The sequence below is a fragment of the Gracilinanus agilis genome, chromosome 4, assembly GCF_016433145.1.
Source record: "Gracilinanus agilis isolate LMUSP501 chromosome 4, AgileGrace, whole genome shotgun sequence".
Taxonomy (NCBI): domain Eukaryota; kingdom Metazoa; phylum Chordata; class Mammalia; order Didelphimorphia; family Didelphidae; genus Gracilinanus; species Gracilinanus agilis.
This window is the reverse complement of record NC_058133.1, coordinates 74,241,812-74,253,419: the sequence shown is the minus strand read 5'-3', so window position 1 is coordinate 74,253,419 and position 11,608 is coordinate 74,241,812. Positions and strand designations below refer to the sequence as shown.

General features: G+C 43.8%; 1 protein-coding gene across 2 annotated transcripts in view; it reads right to left on the bottom strand.

Moving 5' to 3' along the window:
- The window catches only part of TOR3A (torsin family 3 member A), a 28,943-nt gene extending 17,879 nt beyond the window's left edge, over positions 1–11,064 (bottom strand). For both annotated transcript variants that reach the window (XM_044677188.1, XM_044677189.1), the window contains exons 1-3: positions 10,602–11,064; positions 5,463–5,576; positions 3,620–3,885 (exon numbers count right to left, since the gene is read on the bottom strand). In XM_044677188.1, the coding sequence (XP_044533123.1) occupies positions 3,620–3,885; positions 5,463–5,576; positions 10,602–10,869 (648 nt within the window). In that variant the 5' untranslated portion in view covers positions 10,870–11,064. The remainder of the gene's footprint in view (positions 1–3,619; positions 3,886–5,462; positions 5,577–10,601) is intronic.
- Positions 11,065–11,608: the final 544 nt, after the last annotated feature.

The window sequence follows — 11,608 nt, the reverse complement described above, 5'->3', positions numbered from 1 at the left end:
GGGGGGGGGGTTGAAGGGGAAAGGAGGAGCATGAATCATGTAACCATGTTAAAAATGAATATTAATAAATGTAAAAAAAAAACATCATAAGATGTTCACATTCAAAATCATATTTCAACATAAAATTTTACAAGACATCCATTAACTGTTCTTGTCATAAGGAATAAAGCTAATTGTTTGTCTCTGACAAATACATTCTATGTACATTCATATTCAGGTATTTCAAAGAAAACTAAGAGTGTTTCTATAGACTTTATGATAAATAAGTACGTTATTAGCTGTATTTCATTTGTAAACAGGGTATTTTAAATTAAGAAACAACGATTTCAGAACTGTTTTATGTATACCTCTAATATCTTCAAAATGGAGTAACTTTCACTTTCTGGATTACAGTGTGAATTTGAGAATCTTGTGTTGATTTATTTTGGGCACCCAGTTTTTTCAAAAGTATCCATCAAATAAAAAGTATCCACCAAAAAAAAAAAAAAAAAATGGAAATAGGTCTTGATAGATGGCACATGTTAAAACTAGTGGAAATGTGTGTCAGCTATGGGGGAGGGGGTCTGGGGAGGGTGAAGGGGAAAGGAAAAACATGAATCATGTAAAAAAAATTAAAAAAAAATTTTAAAGTGAAAAAAAAAAAACTGAGCATAACTCAGGTAGTGTGTCACTTGGAGAAAAAAAACATAATTTCACAATATTTAAAGTTTAAGTAACAAAAATGTATAATTGTTATATATAACTATATTTAATAAACCAAAATAGATAAATTAATATAGGCAGAATTGTCATCTATAGTGCACAGAGTGTCTACACTACACTACAGCAAATGTTTCATCCTCGGCATGCGGCCCCCATACTTCAGTGTGTGCGGCCGCGTGTCATCGGAAATGGCTACGTGTGCCAGTGCTGACATGCGTGTCGTTGGTTTGCCATCACTGCTCTATGTCTATCCTCTGATGGCATAAGAAACTCATAGCCAGCTTGGCCCAAGGTAAGGAATTCTTCAGCCTTGGCAACCCTCCAAGAAAGGTCATCTATTAAGTCCTCAAGGGGTTGTGATCTAAACACTGAAACTGAAAAGCAAAGGAAGACAAGTCTCCTATGGTGTCAACGGAGGTAACAGGATGAGGGTTTGGGGCTTTGGGGGACCTTTGAGGTCCAAAACTCTTCACTTTACAAATGAGGAAACCAAGTTCCCATGAGGTCAATTTGACCAATAACATACAAGTGGAAAATGGAAAAGCTAAGATTTAAATTCAGACTCGGCAACTCCAAATCTAGTATTCTTTCTTTCTTATTTTTTAAACCTTTACCTTTTTTATTCATTCTAAGATAGAAGAGTGATAAGGGCTAGGCAATCAGGGCTAAGTGACTTGCCCAGAGTCACACAGCTAGGAAGTGTCAGGCCAGATTTGAACCCAGGTCCTCTTGATTCCAGGCTTAGTGCTCTATCCGTGGTGCTACCTAGCTCCCCTTCTCCCACCCAGTATTTCTTTGTACATATATTCTATTCTGGTTTCACTTTCTTCCATACCCAACCTTGACCCGATGCTCTATTATCTCTCAATAATTATTATAATTATTTTCCAAGAATCTCCTTGACCTTCTAGTCTTCATCTCTAGGTTACTTCCACAATATGATTTCTCTGCTCCTGTACTAGGGTTTCTTCATGTTAACTTTTAGTTTAATGTCAGTCCTAGCCATGATTACATCAGAGTGAAGATTTGCTTTTTGAGCCTGGATCGATAGCTTAGCAAACAAGTATTTCTTCATGAGAAGCAGTGGCCCCCAAACCACCATCATTGGTGGCCAACATGCTCACGTTAAAGTTCCCCAAGCTTTACTCAGCTGGTCTTGGCTGGCAAACATATTTGTTGAGAATGCCAAGTTTTTTCTAGCTAGATAAGACTTGGCAGAACATATATTCTGCTAGTTTAGGTTTTGGGAAATCCAGGGTAATCTACATGCCCTAATGAGGACTTCAGAGTAACACTTGAGAAGTTTGAGATTTTGTCAAAATTCATCCTTTATGTTTTGAGTCTAAACTAGTAAATTGTAACTTGAGGGGCAGCTGGGTAGCTCAATGGATTGAGAGCCAGGCCTAGAGACAGGAGGTCCTAGGTTCAAATCCAGCCTCAGACACTTCCCAGCTGTGTGACCCTGGGCAAGTCACTTGACCCCCATTGCCTACCCTTACCAATCTTCCACCTATAAGTCAATGCACAGAAGGGTTTAAAATTTTAAAAAAAAAAATTAAAAAAAAATTGTAACTTGACCTCAAGGTTTCTGATGACAGTTTCATTCAGCACCAAGATTTTGGTACTTTGGAATAGGGAAGGAAACTGGACCTGTGATTTCATCAATATCAGTAAATCAATAAGCATTTATTAAGTGCCTACTATGTGCCCAGGGTCATAAGCATTCTTCATGTTGAAGAAACTCACTCTACCAATGCATGCTGGCACTTTCTCTGCAACTTACAGTCTTAAGAGTCTTGCCTAGTGCATCAAGAGGTTAGATGAGGGGCAGTGAGGTGGCTCATTGGATAGAGAGCCAGGTCTGGAGATGAAGAGATCCTGGGTTCAAAGCTGGCCTCAGATACTTCCTAGTGTAGTACAGCTGGTTTAATTACTGGCTCCTGAGCCCCTGGTGACCCCTCTTACCATCTCTTCCTTATCCCCTTATAACACCAGCTGTGTGACCCCAGGTAGGTCACTTAATCCCAATTAGTCAGTATTGATTCTAAGATAGGAGGTAAGAGTGTGAGGTTGTATAGCCAGTACATAGTAGAGGTAAGACTTGAACTCCAGCATTTCTGAGCCTGAAAGTTAACTTCTTGTTCATGCCACCACACTGCTTTTGGCATTTCAGCCATCAAAAAAAGTCCATCCAGCTCTATGGCTCCATAATTCTATGATTACAAGGCATTTCTATGGAAGCTTATTGATGATGTTTGGCAAATGATTTTTATCCCTTTAGCCCTTCTTTTCCTCTTCTATAAATAGGGATTTGGGCTAGCTAAACTCCAAGGTCCCTTCTAGCTCTAAATCCCAGGATCTTGGGTGGCTTAGCTATATCACCCATCATCAGAGCTTAAACTGTGATCCCGCCGCCTTCTCTAGCTGGACCGAGCGGCATCGTGATGTCCTCCTCCTGCCATTAGCCCAACGATATGTCCCTGCCCTCTCGGAAGAACCTCAGCCTCAGCACTACCTTTTTTTTTTTTTTTTTTTTTTTTAAACCCTTAACTCCTGTGTATTAACTCCTAGGTGGAAGAGTGGTAAGGGCTAGGCAATGGGGGTTAAGTGACTTGCCCAGGGTCACACAGCTGGGAAGTGTCTGAGGCCGGATTTGAACCTAGGACCTCCCATCTCTAGGCCTGACTCTCAATCCAGTGAGCTACCCAGCTGCACCCTGTCAGCACTAGCTTTTTAACAGAAGTTGTCCGATCACTCTTGTTCTTATCAGAGTAAGGAAGTTCGTCCTCCCTTTGCAGCTGATGCTCTCTGATATTCTAAGCTCCTCCTAGTGTCTTCCGCGGCTCTTCTCAGCCGGGCATTGGCAGACTTGGGCAGGGCTCTCGGGATGTTCTCTAGAGCCTCCAGAGCGTCTTACCCGGTAGGTGTCCACATATCTCAGATGAGGAAAGTGGAGCGTGGAGATGAACACCTGAACACACTCGCTCTCCAGCCCTCCTCGGTACAGGTGGTCTGCCAGGATCCGCGTCACAAAGTTCTTGCCTGTGCCCGTCCAGCCGTGGAATGAGAGGACGAGAGGTTTTTCGGGCTGGGGCGCTGAGAGGAAGCCCCTTACTGATTTCAGAATGACTTCTTGGGCCAAATGCTGACCGTGTAACCGGATGCTGAGATCTGTCTCTAGGCCTAAAAAGAGTAGCATAGATTCCTATAAATATACACACACAGTAAGTAACACAACTAGGTTCAAAGATAATCTAATTCCAAGCTTCCATTTTTCTCATATGAGGGGGTGGAGGATCAGTCCATTCTTTGTCACATCAAATTGCAGACCAAGAGTCCAAGGGACCTAAATTGTAGCAGAAAGAATATCATCAATAAGAGTGTCTGCCCTGGAGATAGGAGGTCCTGGGCTCAAATCTGCCCTCAGACCCTTCCTAGCTGTATGACCTTAGGCAAGTCACTTAACCCCAATTGCCTAGCCCTTGACACTCTTCTGCCTTGGAACCAACATACAGTATCCATCCTAAGACAGAAGGTAAAGTTAAGGGGAAAAGGTGGGGGGGGGGGGGGATATCAAGCTTTCCCAATCTTCATTAATTCTAGTACCTCCCCTGTCTTGAAAATCTCCCATTTGGATGTAGACCCTAAACGATCACTCTAGTCCAACTATCAATAATATGGAATTAGGGCTTGATCGATGATATGTGTAAAACCCAGTGGAAGTGTGCATCAGCGAAGGGGAGTTAAGGGGGTTTGGGGGAGAGGAAAAGAACATGAAATATGTAACTATGGGAAAATATTCAAAATAAAAAAAATAATTTCAAAAAAAAAATCTCCCATTTATCTTGTATATAACTTGTTTGTACATGATTACATGTTGTCTCTCCCATCAGATTGTGAGCTCTTTGGGAGAAAGGACTATTTTTTTTTTTTTTTGCTTTATTTTGTATCTCCAGAGCTTAGCACAATGCCCAGCACATTTCAACAAACATATTATCCCTCTACTATGTATAAGGTCCTGTGATAAGTTTTGGGGATACAAAGAGAAAAAAGACATAGCCCCTACTCTCAAAGAGCTTATTAGGGGGACATAAAGGCAGAATGCTTTTTTACCCAAGTATCATTTTTTGTGTATAAAAGGAGGCCCCTCACAAGGCTCCAGGTCTTTGGTCTTTATTGTGAGACTGACCCTTTCTCAATAAACCCATTTATTTGGGGGAGACTTTGTTCCTTTTATTGGCATTTCTGCTAATCAATAATTTTTACCATATAAGAAAAAGTTAGTTATTCCTGTATCTAATGGGCTTCTCTCCTTAGAAGAGGACTTCCTATGCTGCTAAGAATACAGTAAACACAGTCTTTGTATCTCCCTGTTTCTAATGTCCTTTTGTTACTCAGTCTGACTCCAGTCCTGTGGGGTTCAGATACCTGAATTGACATACTAAACTTGAATGTGTGGAAGAGGGAAAGGGCCGAGCATTTATTAAGCACCTACTATGTGCCAGGCACTGGGTTAAGTACTCTCCAAATATCTCATTTGTGGCGCCCTTACTTGCTGATCCTGTATCCTCAGTCAAAGTGCTTCACTTTTGACACATTTTTTTGACCTTTCTTTGAGTCTTAATTTCCTAATCTATAAAAAGATGATAGTATACCTACCTCAGAGTTTGTTGTTGGGCCAAATAAGATAATGAGTAAAAAATTATTTTAGAACTGGAAAATGCTATACAAACATGAGCCCTTGTTATTACTGCTTTTACCTGTGATGTTATTAGTTATCCTGCAGTCATCTCTGCCACAACACTCCTTGACACTACAGTACCATGTGGAAAGAATATCCAGGTATTTCTGGCCCCAAAGGGGAAGAGTCCAATCTAGGGAAAGAATAAGAAGAAAGAAAAATGGGCTTAAACAGTAGAATTGGAGGGTTAGATGGGAGTAAGCAAAGAAATCTTCACCCTTTAACTTCTTTCCTGAAAGTGATTTCTATCTCTTGGCACCACCTACCTATGGCTAGGGGCTTTTCTAGAACTGGCTTCATAGTAGGAGGCTCAGATCATATGATTTACATTCAGAGGGGACATTGGAAATTATCTAGAGTGATTGCCTCACTTTAAAGTTAAAGGATCTGAGAACATAAAGGTGCCACTAAGAAACCATTCCCTTTCATTCCTGAACTCCCAGACTGCCATCCCACCACTTACTGAGCACTCTCCTCAGGTCTCCCACTAACTATGGGCCTGGGTCCCATCATGCTTCATTTCATCTCTCTCTTTCCTATGTCTTTTCCACTTCTGGAATCATAAATCAATCAATCGTCATCACACTCAGAAAAATCTAACTAATGTTATAAAAATAAGAGATAGATAATATCTCTACACTCCTAATAGGCTAGTTATTATATTGTTATTGATCTGAGGAAGCCGTGTTTGGTTCCCCTAATGGCTGGTGCAGGGACACCCCGTGTCCTGCCACCCAGCTGGGTTACAGTAACTGCCCTTCTTTATAACAGAGCCCAGGCAGGATCCCTAAAGGTCAGTGGATGGGTAACCCTTTCAGGTCCACCTGGGGTTGATTGATTATTAGTATTGGGCTCTATTAGCCTTCCATAATATTCATCTGGCTGCGTTTCTCCCTCCCCAGAGTGGTGATGGAATAACTACTCCAGGGAGGTACTTAATACCTTTTATCTATGTTTAACAAGGGAAAGGAATGATCAGGAATGGATTGGGAAATAGGAGACCCTGTCACTAGAGCTATGACAGTAATCCCTCAGGACTGTAGGCTGTTCAGTAATGATGGGCTTATTCTTCACCTCCTCTGGCTCAGCCTGGCCCACAGCCTAACCAGAGTAAGCAACCTGTTTTGATGACACATATTGATGATCTTTCTCTCAGCATCTTATTGCTTGTTGTTGTGCCAGTCCTACAGCCTTCAGGAATATACCACCCTTACCACCCTCTTCTTCTCCTACCCACTTCCCGGTTCCCCCACCCCCCCCTGCCTGGGATACCTAAATATCTAGAGATGGTTTAAATGCCTAAATATCTAGGGAATTCAGAGAGATTCAGAGGATCCACGGTCTGACCCACAGGTCAATCAATGTCCAAGATCAGATTGATGTTTTTAGTCAAGGATTTCAGGGCAAGTCTCTTTTAAACCAAAATCCAAGGGTCCCAAAATCAAAGGGCCTCTCTCAGAAGTCTCTCAGGGTATTTATACCCTCTCTGGCCAACTGCCTTTTTTTTTTCTTTTTTTTTTCTCATGGCCTCTTCGAACATTCTGAAGTCTCCAACTTTCATCAACTGTCATCAACTGTCAATCAAGGTGTGACTCTCAACTCCCAGAGCTTGAATATGACACCAACTACACCCAGTGGATCCATTCGTAACTTTCCTAACCCTGTAAAGGCCACTACTACCCTATATGTACTGAAATGTAAAATCTTTGAGGTCAAGGAGTACTTTGCCTTTTTATTTGTATCATTAGCCCTCAGTGAGGTACTTAGCACATAGCAAAAACTTCTTAAAGCTATTTGCTTATTTCCATTTATTAAATGAGGTGTCCAAGGCTACACTGGTTTGGGATTCATCTTTGGGATTCAAATCCAGGTCCTCTGACTTAAGATCCAGAGTTCTTGCCCCTTTTCCCTACCATCTTTACTATTCTCATTCCCTCTGGAGGCTTCTTGTCTAACTCAGAGTGATGAGGCTGCTTTGATTCTAAGGAATACCTTAGTATTCCTTAGATTAGTAGATCCCCTACCAAGGGAGACATATGTGCTATTGAAGTTACCAACCCAGAGCTATTTATTCCTTTCTCCAATCACTTAAAGCCTCCAATTCCCCAGGCAGCAAAAACTGGAGCTCAAATCTTTGGCATTCTAACAGTGTGTGGCTGGGAAATTCCCATCTGGATCTAGTGAGCTACAACCCCAAACAGCCAGCTGGCATCCCTGTTCTCATCCTTTACTTTGATATGTGGACCACTCGGAATTTCCTGCACATTCAATGAACACATCACAGAAGAGATTTGGTTGGTCAGTACATTCAGGGTAGCAGTTTGTTGTTAACGAGCAGAGGCACATAAAACATTCTTTCTTTAGTTTAAATCCCATTATAAACAATCTTGAGACCTGCACAAATAGCTTTGTCTTGGTGAAATTTAGTTGTGTTCAATACAGTCTGAAACAAATGGATATTTGCAGAAGCTTGGAAGTCTTTTTAGTTGGACAGAAAAGATGTGAAAACCTTCTTTGCAGAGCATCTTGTGACTGATTCTTTCCCAAAGTGTTAAAACAAAGAACTCAAAAGACAGATAATGACTGACTTGGCTATGAATTGGTCTTGGGTGGAAAGGGGGTCTCTCACCTTGGATTTCCCCCACAGAACCAGAATTAGTACCAGGGAGCCAGAGAAAAAGATGTAAAAATGGCAGCTTTATTGCTTTCCATCTAAAGGGTCAGTCCTCGGGCTAGGGAGCTCAAGGAATGTCCAGATATCAGACTTAAAATCACCAATGTATAGAATCCACAATTAGAAACTTTCTCCCTTCTCCCATCCTTTTGGTCAGATTAGATTCCATTACTTAGAACTCTGACTTCTAAATTGAAAGTGTAAAGAACAGTCATTTAGATCATATGTGTAAAAAAAAATTACACACACACATACATCCAAAAGAACATTATTTGACACTTTCCTGTACCAAGGAAGATAAGGACACCCCCCCAGGCAAATAAGGACACACACACACCCCAAGGAAGATAAGGACACACAAACACACCAAGGAAGATAAGGAGACACACACACACACACATACACACACACACACCGTTTGACACTTTTGGTACCAAGGAAGATAAGGAAGTTACAAGGCTGTAAATTTCTCCTACAAAAAAGTCTCCTCTTGAGTCCATCTTCTAGGGATCTCATCTCTGCACCTTTAAGGTACCCAAGGCCTTTGGTATTCAACGTGGGTATTTAAATTTAGGAAAACAAAAGTGGCAAGGGGAGTTTGTAAAGGGTTTATTTAGAGAAAGGGGAAGAAGGGGGTGTATTTTTCCATTTAATGAGAGTGTAAGGGGGGAATCCTAAGCTCTTACTGGGGTACTACTTACTATTCGTGTCCTTAAAATTGTTGGGGTGCAGGCTTAAAGGAGAAACTTAAAAAAAAAACACTTCTGAGAAAGACACAGGTTTTTCTAAGGGGAGATCCTAACTCTTACTGGGGTCCTGAAAATATTAGGGCTGCAAGTCAAATGTTACCCTGAGAATTACACATTTAATCTCCCACAGTTTTGCCCCTTCCCCAGAAACTAACCTCTTTTGCCAGAGGACTGAATTTAAAGAGGACAATCAAATCTAAAGAATGAGGGCCACTCCCAGCCACCCTACCTTTTATCTATTGCTCTAGGCCCTACCCCCCAAATAATGGCCTCTTCCTGGGTCTCACTGGATACCCGGGTATTATGACTCAGCGTGGCATCTCAGAGGAGGATCTCTTCGCTCCATTAAAGACCAATTATTATTACTACTTTAGGAATCATTTTATTCAGATTAACAGTTCTTACAGGTTTGGGTTGTAGTCTTTAAAAGAAAATAAGTTTAGGATCTTACAAATTGCTTCATCCAACTCTCTCAACTTTACAGATAAAGAAACTGAGGCAGGCCCAAATAGGTAAAGAGACTTAAACCACAGTCACATGGCTTGTTAAGTGATAGAGGACGGGACTAAAACCCTCATCTCCTAGGTCCCAGGCCAATACTTTCCCTATATTTCTCCTAAATGATGGTCTTCGTGAAAGTCAGGGGAATAGAAGAGAGTGAGTACTGGACTGAGTACAGCCAGCCTAGAGGCAAATTCACCAACCTTTCAAAAGTTGCTCCAGGTCTCTCCATTTGAATTTTTCTTCTTAAGGGGAAACTCCTTCACTCAACCCTAGGGTTCATGGCAGCCCAGAAAGTATTAGGAGTGTTTTTCACTGGTACTTGGGGTAGAGGAGGGGGGAAGTTGTCTAGGGTACACAGACCCAGAGATTGTGCTGAAAAGGGAAGTAAGGGATCGTGGATGCTGTCTGAGATTGGCCTCACCCTAGCCCACCGTTATGAGATATGCTCCTGAGAGGCGAGAAAGAAATGTTGATAAGTCAACCCCGGACAGTTAAACAACTGAATGGAAGATGGTTGGTTTCATGGAACCCAAGAAGTGGGGAAGAGACTTGCTCGGCTGGTCCTCACTGAGAAGGCTTCTGGAGCCTCAGATTACAGGGAACTAGGGCAACCAGGACACAAACTCGGTTAAGTTCTTCCCATCTCAGCTTTCCCTCCAAGTCAGGACTCTTAAGCAGCTAGGAAATCCTGCCAGGGCCTTGCAGCCTTGTGGGCTCCATGGAGAGGCACTGGAGTAAAGGACTTGTGGTCAAGTGAAACCTGGATTAGGAGGCTTGCCTTTGACATTTACAGGCTGTGCATCACCAAGGGCAAGTCACTTAAATAAACAGATTAAATAAATTCACTTCCAGATGGAAATTTGTGACCCAATGGCACAAACCTGCAAGTCTCAGTTTCCTTATCTATAAACTGGAGATCATATCAGAGGGTGTCCTAGAGGAATAAAATAAGGTACCTGCATCTCGTTACAAACATCACAATCCTGTGAGGTAGAGCCCGGGGGCTCTGTGTTCAAATCCCACCTCACAGCTTACTCCTTATGTGATTTTTGGAAAAGTTCTCCAGAGGGCTCAGACTTCCCATCTATAAAATGCGAAGCATTGGACTAGACGACCTCTGCGGTCTCTTCCAGCACTAAGTCTGCTTCGGTGTCCAGGTTAGTCAGCTCTAATTACTGATTGGGAGGAACAGGCTAGGGGGGAAAGGGGGAAGGGCCGGCGGGAGTCTTACCGAGCGACGCCAAGGCAGTTTTCTTTTCCTTCCCACAGGCCTGGGGCCACAGTTGGCAGGAGAAGTAAGTCCAGTACTTTTGGCAGAGAGCAGCCACAGCCTTCATTTGTTCCTTCAGGGCATCCCCCACCTTTTTGACCGTGGGGTCCCTGGCACGGTCCCAACAGGTTTCCCCCCCATCCTTCTCAGCTGCCCCAGGCAGCAGCAGTAAAAGGCAGAGAAACGCGACCGACCCGGGGAGCAACGTCTCGGGATGGCCTGGGCGCATCTGGACGTCACGGTACCCGTCTCAGCCCCGAGTGGCTTCTGAGACTGACGGACGAAGGAGCATCAGGGACGCGCGGCTCAGCTCGGTCCCGTCGGACTCCGGCTCTTTTCGGGGCTCTCTGAAATGCCTGGGCAACTGGCTCGGGCGGTTCTCTCACTTCCCGTCCGCCTGGGATTGGTGTTGCCCGGGCAATAGGCTGAGTGCCAGCTGTCAGGGCGGGAGGGAGGCTCCTGCTGACTCACACACCGAGGCTGCCTCACGGAGGCAAGACGGGCAAGTTGGCTGGTCCTCCTCCTCCCCAGCCCTTTCTCGCTGGCCCGAGCAGCCCCGAGCAGTGTCGGGAGCCCGCGCAGCCCTTGCCAGTCCGGCTCTGGCGGAACAGAGGAGATCCGAGCACAGGCTGCTTGTAGTGCAATTGGCACCCTCCGGTTCGAAACTGGGCCCGGAAAGGCTGAGCCACCGCAAGGACTTTCGGTTTGGTTTCCGTTATCCGGAAATAGCTCGGGAGGTTGTGTGGGTGGGGAGGGATGAGGAGCCCGACGCTGAAACGGTCCCTGCCAATCACCGAGACGGGCAGCCGCAGCCCCGAGCCAAGGTCACACAAGTTCCGACAAGTTCCGGCTGGGGACCTTCTGCCTCTTCGGCGGCGCATTCAATGGGCAGAGTTGCAGATTGGGAGAGCCGAAAGGGTCCCCCAAAGGGAAATGAGAACCCTCCCAGGCCGACAGCACTGCTGCAT